General features: G+C 40.5%; 1 protein-coding gene across 4 annotated transcripts in view; it reads right to left on the reverse strand.

Moving 5' to 3' along the window:
- Nucleotides 1-15,215, reverse strand: part of SLC35F4 (solute carrier family 35 member F4) — a 152,263-nt gene that overhangs the window by 20,547 nt on the left and 116,501 nt on the right. For 2 of the 4 annotated variants that reach the window (XM_072115758.1, XM_072115759.1), the window contains exons 2-3: nt 14,762-14,953; nt 1,547-1,841 (exon numbers count right to left, since the gene is read on the reverse strand). In XM_072115758.1, the coding sequence (XP_071971859.1) occupies nt 1,547-1,841; nt 14,762-14,953 (487 nt within the window). The remainder of the gene's footprint in view (nt 1-1,546; nt 1,842-14,761; nt 14,954-15,215) is intronic. The other 2 variants (XM_072115761.1, XM_072115760.1) reach the window with 1 other exon arrangement.

Consider the following 15,215-nt stretch of genomic DNA (forward strand, 5'->3'; position numbering starts at 1 on the left):
ATTATCATTCATGATTTGAGTATTTATATTTATATATATATATTGCTGTATATGGAATTAAACCTTAGGATCAATGATTCAACATGTATGAACAGTGTGTTAGCTAGACCAATGTCCAACGATAGAATCCTGGGGGAAAATCCATGTGACTTGTTTTTTTTAATGAAAATACACTCACCGGCCACTTTATTAGGTACACCATGCTAGTAACGGGTTGGACCCCCTTTTGACTTCAGAACCACCTCAATTCATCATGGCATAAATTCAACAAGGTGCTGGAAGCATTCCTCAGAGATTTTGGTCCATATTGACATGATGGCATCACACAGTTGCCGCAGATTTGTCGGCTGCACATCCATGATGCAAATCTCCCGTTCCACCACATCCCAAAGATGCTCTATTGGATTGAGATCTGGTGACTGTGGAGGCCATTTGAGTACAGTGAACTCATTGTCATGTTCAAGAAACCAGTCTGAGATGATTCCAGCTTTATGACATGGCGCATTATCCTGCTGAAAGTAGCCATCAGATGTTGGGTATATTGTGGTCATAAAGGGATGGACATGGTCAGCAACAATACTCAGGTAGGCTGTGGCGTTGCAACGATGCTCAATTGGTACCAAGGGGCCCAAAGAGTGCCAAGAAAATATTCCCCACACCATGACACCACCACCACCAGCCTGAACCGTTGATACAAGGCAGGATGGATCCATGCTTTCATGTTGTTGACACCAAATTCTGACTCTACCATCCGAATGTCGCAGCAGAAATCGAGACTCATCAGACCAGGCAACGTTTTTCCAATCTTCTACTGTCCAATTTCGATGAGCTTGTGCAAATTGTAGCCTCAGTTTCCTGTTCTTAGCTGAAAGGAGTGGCACCCGGTGTGGTCTTCTGCTGCTGTAGCCCATCTGCCTCAAAGTTCGACGTACTGTGCGTTCAGAGATGCTCTTCTGCCTACCTTGGTTGTAACGGGTGGTGATTTGAGTCACTGTTGCCTTTCTATCAGCTCGAACCAGTCTGCCCATTCTCCTCTGACCTCTGGCATCAACAAGGCATTTCCGCCCACAGAACTGCCGCTCACTGGATGTTTTTTCTTTTTCGGACCATTCTCTGTAAACCCTAGAGATGGTTGTGCGTGAAAATTTCAGTAGATCAGCAGTTTCTGAAATACTCAGACCAGCCCTTCTGGCACTAACAACCATGCCACGTTCAAAGGCACCCAAATCACCTTTCTTCCCCATACTGATGCTCGGTTTGAACTGCAGGAGATTGTCTTGACCATGTCTACATGCCTAAATGCACTGAGTTGCCGACATGTGATTGGCTGATTAGAAATTAAGTGTTAACGAGCAGTTGGACAGGTGTACCTAATAAAGTGGCCGGTGAGTGTATATGTAGTAATAATAATAGCGTAACAATAATTACACTAATTTATACTTTGGAAGACACAAACGTTCCTACCTCCAACATGTTGCGCTGAATGCTGCAATAGAATGTAAATCACTATATGCTACATAACATGCACTATACTACAGGGACCTACCTGATTTTTTGGAGCAGTGACTGCTTCTCTTGTGCTGTTGCAAGGTGCCCAGAATAATACACGGGGAAAAACATAATGTTCCAGTTGGTTGAGAACCATGTCATAAAGAACGGACAATAGAAGTTCTTGTATGTGATTTTTACTATCTGAGTGGTTCCAACCCAAGAAGATGACACAGAGAGGATAATCAGAAATCCCCAGACAATTTTTAGGAATGTGGAGGTACATGACTGACATCGGGATTTTTCATGGTTTTCAGATGTATTCTCTGTATTTGCTTGTGCTCCTTCTCCACCTGAAATATAGAATAAAAAAACACTTTCAGATTTTTATGTTACTTTATCTTCTAGTTTAGATCTACATATAATATACACTGTAATAGATTGTATAGATCTACATTGTAATATACAAACTTACTATTCTCCTCACACACCTTACATATACAGGCGGTCCCCTACTTAAGGACACCCGACTTACAGACGACCCCTAGTTACAGACAGACCCCTCTGCCCACTGTGACCTCTGGTGAAGCTCTCTGGATGTAGTCCCAGACTGCAATGATCAGCTGTAAGGTGTCTGTAATGAAGCTTTATTGATAATCCTTGGTCCCATTACAGCAAAAAAATTTGTAACTCCAATTGTCACTGGGGCAAAAAAATGTTTTTGCTTGGATCTACAATTATAAAATATACAGTTTCAACTTACATACAAACTCAACTTAAGAACAAACCTATGGAACCTCTCTTGTACGTAACCCGGGGACTGCCTGTATCAGTGTGGATGAACATTACTGTACACTACAATGGGGCACATTTACTTACCCGGCCCATTCGCGATCCAGCGGCGCGTTCTCTGCACAGGATTCGGGTCCGGCTGGGATTTAAGAAGGTAGTTCCTCCGCCGTCCACCAGGTGGCGCTGCTGCGCCGAAAATAATCTTAACGCCCCGGAATGCACCATCCCATAGCAGGTGAAGGTGAGCGCTTCCCAAGCGACACATTTCGGATTTTAAATGCAGCGGTTTTTCCGAATACGTCGGGTTTTCGTTCGGCCACGCCCCCCGATTTCTGTCGCGCGCATGCCGGCCCCGATGCGCCACAATCCGATCGCGTGCGCCAAAAACCCGGGGCAATTCATGTACAAGCGGCGCAAATCGGAAATATTCGGGTAACACGTCGGGAAAACGCGAATCGGGCCGTTAGTAAATGACCCCCAATGTCTCCATTCAAGGCCATTTCCATTGTGGCCAGTATTTATGAGTCCACATTGTGGTTGGTATTTTTGATTTGCAAAAGTGGCAACCCAACACATGACATGTTGTGAGTGTCACATGCCTAATGCCATGTTAAGTCCTACCTGTTCTCCTACTACACAGGACCGAATCAGGGGGTACCATTTCTTTTCATCTTTAAAAACAATAGCAAACTTGTAGAATCAAACTTTAAATACATGTACGGTATATTAGAATAGTAAATAATAGCTCATTCGCTATACAAATAAATTAAAGGAAACCTACCACTTTAAAATGGTATTTATAAGCCTCCACTATCTTGCACCAGCTCAGGGTGAGCTGGTGCTGGAGCATATCTTCATAATTTTCAGAAACCGCTGTATTGCTTGAAAAACTCTTTTATTCATTAGATTTCAACCCCCCTTCAGCGCACCATAATACGTTCTCAGAGCACCATGCGCGCGACCGTGCGCGCACCTGAATAGGAAGTTCCGGAGAGCTGGTGCAAGGTATTTGAGGCTTATAACTACCATTTTAAAGTGGTAGGTTTCCTTTAAATCATGATAATGGAATACTTCTTTAACTCTGGGAATTTTACATTCCACTCAATTGGTCAACTAAATTTTTTGAACAGAGCGGCTCCTGTTCATGAGGCATAATTGCAGAAGATTTTTTTTTTTTTACATGGGATCGTTTCCAGAAAATTGGTTGTCGAATACCATCCTGCAGAAATCCTCAGTAGAATCCACAGCAAAATCTCAACAAAATTCCATGTCAGATCTCCATGTACTACATCTGTTGAGGTTTAACTACAGATTGGATACTAAATTTTCTTTATAAATGTTCGCCACACAAAGCTGTTTATTACAGCGGAAGTGACAGGCCATCTCATGTGTACAGACTCAGTCCTAGGTCCTCTTCTCTTTTCCCTCTTTACTGCCTCCAATGGACAAACCATCAGCAGATTTGGCTTTTGCATAACATCCCCCCTGCCTTACTGCAGAACACTAGTGATTGTCTCTCTGCTGTCTCTAACATCTTGTCCTCTCTTTTCTTGAAACTCAATCTTTACAAAACTGAATTTCTTATCTTTCCACCATCTACTAACTGCCCCAACCCTGACCTCTCCTTCTCAGTCTGTGGGATCACTATAGCACTGACGCAGCAGACCCATTGTCTTGGGGTTGTGCTGGACCCTGACCTCTTCTTTGCATTGTATATTCAATCACTTACACGCTCCTGCCACATGCACCTCAAATATTCAGAATGTGCCCTTTTCACACAATTTGAGCCTCTACAATGCTTATTGTCTCTCTTATTCACTCTCGTCTAGCCTACTGTAACTCCCTAAGAATCTCCTCTCTCCTCTACAATCTACAATTTTAATGCAGCAGCATCTTTCAGTACAGACACTACAAGTATTCCTGCAGTTTGTTCCAGTCACTTCACTGGTTGTCGTCTCCTTCCAAATACAATTTAAACTAATCACCTTTAATAATCCACAAAGCTCTACAGTGTCTACACCATGCTGTTCCTCCTACCTCAATTCCCTCATTCCAATCTATTGCCCAACCCCTGCTCTACAATCTGCTGGTGATCTTAGATTATTATTATTAAATAATGATTTTATTTGTACCTCCCACTCACGTCTCCTGGACATCTCCTTAGTTGCACCCTTGACTATCAGACTAATACACAACTTCCCAAGCTTCAAACCTGCACGTAAAACCCATCTCTTCGGGCAGCCATATTTCCTAACTTTATTTCACTTTTCACTAACCAACCCTGTGTACTCCTCCCATCTGTTATCTGACAAGCACTAAGTACTTATCTACCGGCTCCTTTGCAGTCATATTCACCTAGGACTATGTATATAAGATGGTTCAAGCAGAAGAATTATTGATTTACTAAATTATTTTTAATCTGATCCCTTATAAAGGATGGCGGGACCATTATACAAGCTCTTATACCTCTTGTGTCACCCCCTCGTCCTCATAGACTGTAAGCTCTTGTGTCACCCCCTCGTCCTCATAGACTGTAAGCTCTTGTGTCACCCCCTCGGCCTCATAGACTGTAAGCTCTTGTGTCACCCCCTCGTCCTCATAGACTGTAAGCTCTTGTGTCACCCCCTCATCCTCATAGACTGTAAGCTCTTGTGTCCCCCCCCTCGTCCTTATAGACTGTAAGCTCTTGTGTCATCCCTCATCCTCATAGACTGTAAGCTCTTATGTCATCCCCTTCATTCTCATAGACTGAACGCTCTTGCAAGCAGGGCCCTCACTCCTATTGTTCCATATGACAATGTTTTATTCTACAATGTCTTATTGCAGTGGAGGCAAACCTATGGAACGGGTGTCAGAGGCAGCACTCAGAGCCCTTTTTGTGGGCACCCGGGCCATCACCCCAGCGCACCAGACAATACTCTAAGAATCTTCCTGCAGTTCCAAGCAACTTAAAAGATGCTGCTTTCAGTCATATTTTGATACTGACTTCGCTACTTGGGAATGTAGGAAGAGGGAGAATTAGACAGGGCAGAATACTCTGTGCACAGAGGGAAACTGGAAAGAAGCTAAAATGATGAAAATTTTCCTACTGTGTTGCTGTCCTCAGGAGGCCAGTATGATTGAAAGTTGTTGAACAGGGAGTAATAAGTTACTGCTTTAATTTTTGGTTGGCACCAAGCGATAAATAAGCAGAGTTTTGGGTTGCAGTTTGGGGACTCGGCCTCTAAAAATTTTCGCCATCACTGTCTTATTGTACATGTACCCCATGATCTGTTAAGTGCTCGAGAATATGAGCTATATAAGTGTAGAATTATTATTATTATTATTATTATTATTATGTGGCCTTTCTCCCATGAAGTTGTGAAAAGCATCAACATGTCCCATAAGTGGTGTATACCTCACCGCTCTTGGCCAGGCTGAGCGGCTGGCCACCAAGTATTTGATGTGTATGGGGACCCAGGAAAGTGAAAGTAAAGCAGCCAATTCATGGTGTGCAATCTTTAGCATTCCTAATATGAATTATTTTGATTAGATACAAAAGAATCAGAAAATAAATCTAAGATGGAAGAGTTGGAAGACATCTTTACACAAGTGTTTGATGCTGTCAATGAATCCCTTAACGGATCTGGTCACTTTACCTCATGTTTTATGAAATGTGTGGGTAAGTGTGGGGGCAGGGTATTAGGTAATTTACCCATATACAGTACATCTATTATTAGCTCTGCTTTGCTTTCATGATTTGTAAAGTGAAGCCTCCTGTCTTTTACCTCATCAGCCAGAGATTCCTGACCATAAAATGGCCGCAGATGGAGGGTCATGTGATCTATAACTGCCCATGAGCAATCACCCTGCCAGGACCTTATGATAGTATTCATGAATATACAATAGAGGTCCTGGCAGTGAGGTGAAGTGAGGTTCACTTTAGAAGAAAGTGGAGCAGAACTAATAATAGATGTATATTGATCAATTACCTAATTTCCTGCCCCCCACATTTACACACATATTACAAAATACATGAGGTAATGTGGCCAACCCCTTTGTGTGGCCTACTCCTTGAGTAGGAAGATGAATGCATGTTTCTGACCATATTTTCCCAAAAATAAAAAGATCACTATTGGTCCAGTGTTTCCTTTTTATAGCTGTACCATTGTATTTCCATATTTCCTTTTACGTTCAGCTCTTTGCTGTAAATTCTATGACCTATTAGTGTATCTTGAATACAACAAAAATCAACGTCTCAAAGACACAGTAACTGCAAGGTCATGTAACAAAATCAGCACTCAAGTCACACGCTAAAGATGTCAATTTGTCATATGAAAGCTCCATCTATTATTCATCTATTATATCAGATTATTTTTTCCTTAACCACAGCTGTTGTAGTCTTGTAAAGATGGGCTAATTCTCATGCACAGTTCATCTCGTGTGCATTGTAACATCTTCAGCGGAGCCAATATCATGCATTTTATCATGGACCATCCTTTCATTAGAAATCCCTGTGCCAGGGGCAACATATTGTCATTAAAGACTATTCCAACATGACATAGTCAACAAAAAGTAGACATATCTATAAGGACATACAGCACAATGTTTTGGGACTGATGTGACAACTCTTTACTTTATTGTTGGATTTCATTTTTTTGGCTACTCTCCAGTAATAAAATCGGATACAAAAACCTTCAAAGTGCAGTGGTCATTCAATGCAGTCTCTTTAACCCTTTATTTACCAGGCCCTTTTCCATTTTTGCATATCTATGTTTTACTTCCAACCCATATCTTTTTTATTTTCCCATTTACAAAGCGATATGAGGTCTTATTATCTGTGGAAAAAATTGCACTTCCTATTGGCACAATTTTATGTTTTGTTCATCTTACAGGGAAGCTGAAAAATACATTTTGCCATAATCTGATGCCAATATGTTTTACATAGTTCAATGTACAGAGTTGTGTGAGAAGGACACAAATATTTCAATCAATATTTGCAGTGCTGACCCTTCTTCTTCAGGACCTCTGCAATTCTCCCTGGCAGCTCTCAATCACCTTCTGGACCAAATCCTGACTGATAGCTGTCCATTCTTGCACACTTCTTGCATTTTGTCACAATTTGTTGGTTTTTGTTTGTCCACCCGTCTCTTGATGATTGACCACAAGTTCTCAATGGGATTAAGATCTGGGGAGTTTCCAGGCCATGGACCCAAAATCTCTATGTTTTGTTCCCTGAGCCATTTAGTTATCACCTTTGCTTTATGGCAAGGTGCTCCATCATGCGGGAAAAGGCATTGTTAATCACTAAACTGCTCTTGGATGGTGGGAGAAGTTGCTCTTGGAGGACATTCTGGTCCCATTCTTTATTCATGGATGTGTTTTTAGGCAAGACTGTGAGAGAGCCGATTCCCTTGGCTGAGAAGCCGCCCCACACATGAATGGTTGCAGGATGCTTTACAGTTGTCATGAGACAAGACTGGTGGTATCGCTCACCTTGTCTTCTCCCAACAAGCTGTTTTCCAGATGTTTCAAACAATCGGAAAGGGGATTCATCAGAGAAAATGACTTTCCCCCAGTCCTCAGCAGTCCACTCCCTGTACCTTTTGTAGAATATCAGGCTGTCCCTGATGTTTTTTCTGGAGAGAAGTGGCTTCTTTGCTGCCCTCCTTGACACCAGGCCTTGCTCCAAGAGTCCCTGGCTCACAGTGCGTGCAGATGCACTCACACCTGCCTGCTGCCATCCTGAGCAAGTTCTGCACTGCTGGTAGCCCCATCCCGAAGCTGAAATACTTTTAAGAGATGGTCCTGGCGCTAGCTGCTACTTCTTGAGCGCCCTGGAGTCTTTTTGGCAACAATGGAACCTCTCTCCTTGAATTCCTTGATGATGCGATAGATTGTTGACTGAAGTGCAATCTTTCTAGCTGCGATACTCTTCCCTGTTAGGCCAGTTTTGTGTAGTGCAATGATGACTGCGCATGTTTCTTTAGAGATAACCATGGTTAACAGAAGAGAAACAATGATGCCAAGCACCAGCCTGCTTTTAAAGTGTCCAGTGGTGTGATTCTTACTTAATCATGACAGATTGATCTCTAGCTCTGTCCTCATGAGCACCCACACCTGTGTTACTGGAGCAATCACTGAAAAGATGTTAGCTGCTCCTTTTAAGGCAGACCTGCAATGAAGTTGAAATGTGTTTTGGGGAAAAAGTTCATTTTCTAGGCAAATATTGACTTTGCAATGAATTTCTGTTAAGCTGATCACTCTTTATAACATTCTGGAGTATATGCAAATTTCCATTATAAAACCTGATGCAGTAGACTTTGTAAAAATTAACATTTATATCATTCTCAAAACTTTTGGCCATGACTGTAGGCCATTTCAGCCCAGAATTATGGGATTTTTAGTAGCCCATTATTTCTAGTTTTATCTTCAATAAAAAATACTTGCCAGACTTATGGCTTCTGTTGAAGGTCAGTATATCAGAAGGCAAGAGATATATACACATGTTATATTCTCTATACATGTATTAATCAACCGGCGTTAACTATTATTTTTATTACTGCTTTCAATTATCCACAGGAACAAATCTATACTATTGACTTTTGTAACCTCCACTCCTAGATTCCGTCACTGAGGCCCTTAGCCATCTTACCCACACTCCCCATAGCTTTTTAATTCTACACTGTTTTATGGGTAGACACTTATAAAATAAAAATCCCCAGACAATTCTAACAAACAGTATTGAAGCCAGTGATTTACAAATTCCCAAACCTGATTTTTCTGCACAGTTCAATGGAATGGTCTTTCTGATTACAGTGTTCCAAGCATCAATGGGGGACTGATTACTAATCAGGAATTCCCAGGAGTGGCCATTATTTCTATAATATATGGAGGAGGTTAGAAATAAATGCTCCGGGGGTCATTTATCTATAGTCTGTATATTCTTGCCTATCTTTTTTTTTTTTGGGGGGGGGGGGCTTGTTTGATAAAAAGGTGTGACTTTTTAGAACATCAAATACTTGGTCACAGCCAATTTTGCTGGGTGAAAAAGACGCAAAAAAACCCCACCAATGCGCCCAGATCCAACGAATGCACTGTATATACTAGAGTATAAGCCGCGGCCCCTAATTTTAGCACAATAACCTAGGAAAACCTATTGACTCGAGTATAAGCCGAGGGTGGGAAATGCATTGGTCACAGCCTCCCCATTTATATAGCCTGCCAGACCCTGCCCCAAAGTATATAGCCAGCACCTGCCACCCAGTATACAGCTTGCCAGCCGATATCCCCCAGTATATAGCCAGCCCCCTGCCCCAGTATATAGCCAGCTCCCTGCCCCAGTATATAGCCAGCAGCGGGGGAAGCCGGAAAGGTGAGTTTTTTTACTCGAGTTTAAGCCGAGTCTGGGTTTTCAGCACATTTTTTGTGCTGAAAAACTAGGCTTATACTGGAGTATATTTGGTAATTATTCCCCCCATGAGGTACTAAATGTGGAAACAACAAAAACATTCTATTTTCCTTTTTGTTTCTCATTTGTGGCATATAAAACAAGCTAGTCAGGAATGTAACTTTACAACAGATAGGAGGTGCAATGATCGCAGATTCCATTGGCCTCTCTGTTAATACAACACCAAACACGGGGTATGCAGAAGGCCAAGTTAAGAAAAAATTGCAATGATTTCCCTTTACTGCTGTAAAATCATTCATTAAAGATACAAATTCTAATAATGTTGGATTTTCTTTCATGAAATTCAGCACCTGCTCCGTTTATCAACACTGTAACTAATATTATTGGCTCAGTTGTTACACAAAATAGTCAAATAGTAGGCTTAAAATATATTTGTATATATTTTGTGATAAAGAAAGGAAATAAACATATATGTACAGTATTTTATGGACTATAAGGCGCACCGGAGTATAAGGCGCACCTGATTATTAGGATTTATAACCAGTAGGTGGCAGACCTGTGCACAGTTCAAGGCAGCTGTTGTCTGTAAGTACGGTTCATATATGAGGCGCACTGGACTATAAGGCGCACCTTTGATATCTGAGAAAATTAAAGGATTTTTTGTGCGCCTTATGGTCCGAAAAATACGGTATACTGTAATGGCAAATTGAAGTCTGTATTTTTCCCATATTTCACCCACTTGGCACCAAAAATTTCTTATAAAATAAAATGGTTATTGAGCTCATTGTTGAACATAATCCTCACACATAAACTGAATATGTCAGGGTGAAAATTACAGGAGAACTATAAAAAGGACTTGCTCACATACTCATGGAAAAATTATGTTTCCCTTTAATATTTTCTTCTCTGTGAGGTAGGACAACAAGTTGATAAGATTCTGAGAGTATATTGTAGCCACTGCTAAGTTATAGTAAGAGTTACTAGTGGGGATCGAGATAGTAGCTGCCTGCCTAGACCTGGTCGAGTCATAACCATTGGAAAAACAAAGGCAAAGATAAATCGAGACTTACTACTTCTGCGTAAAACACTAAAACTGATGCGAAGAATACAGACATTTACCGGTGTTGAAGTTGCAAAAGTATTGACTCTCAATTGACACATTATAGTTTGGGCACAGAGGGTACAGAATCCAGGTGGAGTAGGGGCATGAGAAAGCATGGAATCTCTCAATACTGTTATATCCCTGGCCATGTTGTGAGGACCACTCAAAAATTGTTGTGCCATTGTTCACAGTTAATTGTTCAAATGCAATGGTCTGCGGAAAAATAGTCATAGTTTAAATCTAAGTTTGTTGGTCCATTCATGACAGGTGGTAACCAACTGGTTGCATGTTACAGGGTTATACGGGTAAAATTTTGCCAACTTTTCTATGATCACTTCCTGGTTTGCATCTGTTGGGCAAATCTTTACCACATCAACATTCTGCTCTGCAGCTAATTGCTGAATCTTCACCACACCAACTTCCTGCTCTGCAGCATTCGTCCCAAACCCCACCGTCTCGACTTCCTGTTCAACAGCAATTGCCTGAATCTTCATGACATTGACTTCCTTCTTTGCCTGCCCTCCTTATTCACTCTATATGCATTATTGGTAGTCCTGAGAGAACATTGCCCATTTCAGGTAATGTTGTCTGTTACCTGGCCCAAATGTAAATGGAAACTGATTAGATAAACACAGAAAGCTATTGAGCTGCAGAGTAATATCCTAGAAGGAAGACATCTTTTTAGCTGTAATATCCAATTTTGGATGTACAGCTGCATTGATAGGAATTTTTTCACATGCTAATAAACTTAGTTTCTAAGTGATGAACTATGAGAAAGTTTATTTCAAGAACCAAGGCCAAGTAAATAAATGGGGAGATATTTGTTGTGTATTTGTTGTTTAAAAGGAGGAGCGGCTTGTGGGTGTTTATTTTTTTCCTCCCTCTCTTCTGGCAACATATTAAGAAGGGATATGGGGATGAGGTTGGTGGGAAGGGTAGGGATCTCTTAGCAAGATATTAAAAAGAACTGTGGGGATGAGAGTGGTGGGAAGGTTGTAGCTACCTTGGCCAGATATTAAGAAGGGATGTGGGGATGAGGGTGATGGGAATGGTGGAGCTACCTTGGCCAGATATTAAGAAGGTGGGATGAGGGTGGTGGGAAGGGTAGGGCTAGTAGGTCGAAAATTTTGTAACACTATTTCAAGTTCCAGTTTGTATACTGAAATGAAAAAAGTAAAATCTTTTAAAAATGTACCAGCCGTAGAAATACGGGCCGCCAGCAACTTTTCACGTTTGAGAATTCCACCGGTTTAAGCACAGGAACACCCCACACTGACCCGCTCACCCGCCGACCGTGCCTCCCTTCAAGCCAGGGGAGCGTGGAGGTGGCAGAAAGGGTAAAATAATTGCAAGGGCTTGCAATATGCTAGCATTTGTGATTATTTCAGGGCTTCTACACCACTTTTGTGGTGAAGAAATATTGATAAATGAGCCCCAGTATATTAAAGAATAACTTTCAAGACAAGGGCAAGATAGGTGTCCAATGGTCATGAAATCTGCATTTGATCCAGGCCATGGTGAAACTACAACTTTTCTGGACATATTTTAAAATAAAGAAATATCTAAAATTGTAAAATAAATATAATGATAAATTAAATATCATATACATCTCTTTTATCCATTCAGCGACTTATGATCTTTGTGATGCATCTAGAAATAAGAAACATTATAATTTAGCTAATAAACCACAACCTCTAGCAACCTCATAACTTGATCTTTAAAACCTGCCTGGCGGATTATGTAAATCAACAGCAAAAAGGTCTGCTACTAAGGCAAACAAACATCACAACATTGTGTTTCTTCCTCTGATACTTGCCAAATCAAACAGCTAAAAGGTCATTGAAAAAGAAGCATTATGAATCATTATTTAGTCAATACAAATGGGATAGGATTTTTAAAAATAAATATTGGAAGATATAGGCTAAAAAAAAGATTATGCTAAATGTGGCTCAAGTGGATTGGGTTTCTTCGGCCCACCATAGGAGATGACACTGAGACCCCACAATGCAATTGAAATAGCAAGAGTGAGATATAGAGGGTTACTGGTTAATAAACGTATAAGATGTAGTGGCCAATGGTTGACTCCAAAGTGAACTGCAATGGGGTGCTCTCTTACCAAAATTTTAGGGTTTATTATTTTGTCAGAGCCAACTGGAGAATCTCCTGGTACCCTAGTAGGCCACTCCAAGTCTTGAGTCAGTTTTATTTAGGTTTGTTAAGATGCACAGACACGCTCTTGTATTGAGTTGATAAAAGTGGTCGACAATTATAGAAAGTCCAGCTTCTACTCATCAGCAGAGACATCTTGGTCATTGGTGGCTGCTTGGCTTATTTGCTTCTGGGCTGTGTTAGACTACTTGTTTCTGGCAACCTATCATATTCTGTCATCATTTTTATAAGGAGAAGTGAGATTTATAAATGGGAAATCTAACCCACTTGAAGCCTACAAAGTTCTATTTAAAGCCTTCACCGTGCTCGATACTCATCTCTTTACTGATAATTAAATATATTCAGAATTCCTAGATTCCTTTCCAGTGTTTTTATCTCGGCAGAACATAAAACTGAATAGGAAAGTACCCTAGAGAAACCTGCTTGCAGAGCGGTTTTTTCTTTCTCTGTAGCTCAAGAATTTCGTAGATGTAATTTTCGAAAGTCCCTGAGCAGGCTTAGCCTTCACCCTGCTGATGTTCATGAGAAGTGGATAAGAACAAGACCCTCAAAAATGAATCATCTGATGTGTTCTACAAACCAAACTTTTTTGTATTAAACCCCTTCGTGTTGCAGTGTTTTTTTCGGTCATTTTTTGCTCCATGTACAGAGCTGTGTGAGGGCTTATTTTCTGCAAAACAAATTTTACTTCTCATTGACACTATTTATTATTCCATGCTGTGTACTGGGATGCTGCAATATGCAGCATACCCCACCTCTGTATGACAAGGACTCACCCCATGAGCCCTCTTCATACAGTGTTAGCAGCTCTAATAACAGGTTAAAGGAGGTTTGCTCATAGAAGAAAGTTCTCAAATTTTAATTCTCTAATGATGTTTACAGAATAAAGATAATTTTTAACCCCCTTACTGTACAATTTCACAGTTTTATTGTTGTTTTCCTATAACTCAGTGATGGTCAGTGTAAGATACCAGGGTGTGGGGGGACTCTCTAAGCAGATACTTTATGATTTCCTGTGCTATAAAAATGCTGTACGCTAGCAATGTGCTTAGATAATCAGGGGACAGGGTTTATGTATACTTTTATTTAGCTTGTAAACATTGCACTAGTATCGGACACATAATGAAAGTGAGATGAGACTGATCAGAGATCAGAGAGCTGATGAGATCCATGGGAAGGATAAAAAACACAAAGACACTCTCAGCTCTGCTTACTCACCTATAACACACACAGAGTCAGCTCTGCTATTTGCCTCCCTCACATAAAGACCTTATCTATATGTAGCTTGTAGAGTTAGTCTCTGCACACTGCTGCAGAGAGCACTGCAGCCGTGCAGACAGGAGAAGCTATTCATGAGAAGAATCCAACTATAGTCAGAAGATTTACGGTCGTATTTTGGGGCAGCCAGAATTGTATAAACCAGGACTGATAGAGACAGGTTGGAATTATATCTGTGAAATCCTGTGTTATCCTGAGTATATTAAAGAATCTAGTCTTTGTGGGAATATCCCTTTAAAGTACAAAAAAATAGTAATCTGCATTAAAGCAAAAATTTGTTACCATAATTTTCTTAGACAGTCCATCCTTAAATATTTTTTTTAAGAACAATTTGCTCCTTAAAAAAAGTGCAAGTGCTGCTTTTCATAGTCCCACAACTATTTCTTTTGAAGACTTAAATAAAATCTTCATCTTCTGATTCCATAAAAGTATTGAAGAATACTGAAAACGGGGTATACTAGAAGGCACGAGAGCATCAATTCCTTCTGTAATAACACAAAAATCAAAAAGTCAAAATCCTGTATTGTTAGGAGGAGTCATACCTGAACCACTCTGGACCAAGTTGGATCTGCTGCATTCAAACCTTTGAAGGGGACTTCTACTTTCCAATTCAAACATGGGAGAGGAAGATTCTTCTGTTGAAGACATATGACACATCTTCTTTCTTGTGCTACTACATGAATTCGAGTATGTGATTCCGGAGAGACATCGTGAAACAGATGAGTGCGAAGTATCTGAGAAGAAAGAGTTGGAATGAATTTTTTCCAGCAGATTAACATCCTGTTTTTTCAATGTGACAACTCTTAAGTCTCTCTTAAACACTGTCTTCAAAACATCAAACCCCAACAAGAAGAATACTGCATTTCTATGAAATTTTGTTTTATTCACTATACTGAAAAAATCTAATATAATGTGTAGGGTTTTTTTTTTCTCAAATCATCCTTTATTTCCAAGGTGAATACAGGACACTTGCAAAGACTTCATTTTACTCATGAT

The sequence above is a fragment of the Engystomops pustulosus genome, chromosome 7, assembly GCF_040894005.1.
Source record: "Engystomops pustulosus chromosome 7, aEngPut4.maternal, whole genome shotgun sequence".
Taxonomy (NCBI): Eukaryota; Metazoa; Chordata; class Amphibia; order Anura; family Leptodactylidae; genus Engystomops; species Engystomops pustulosus.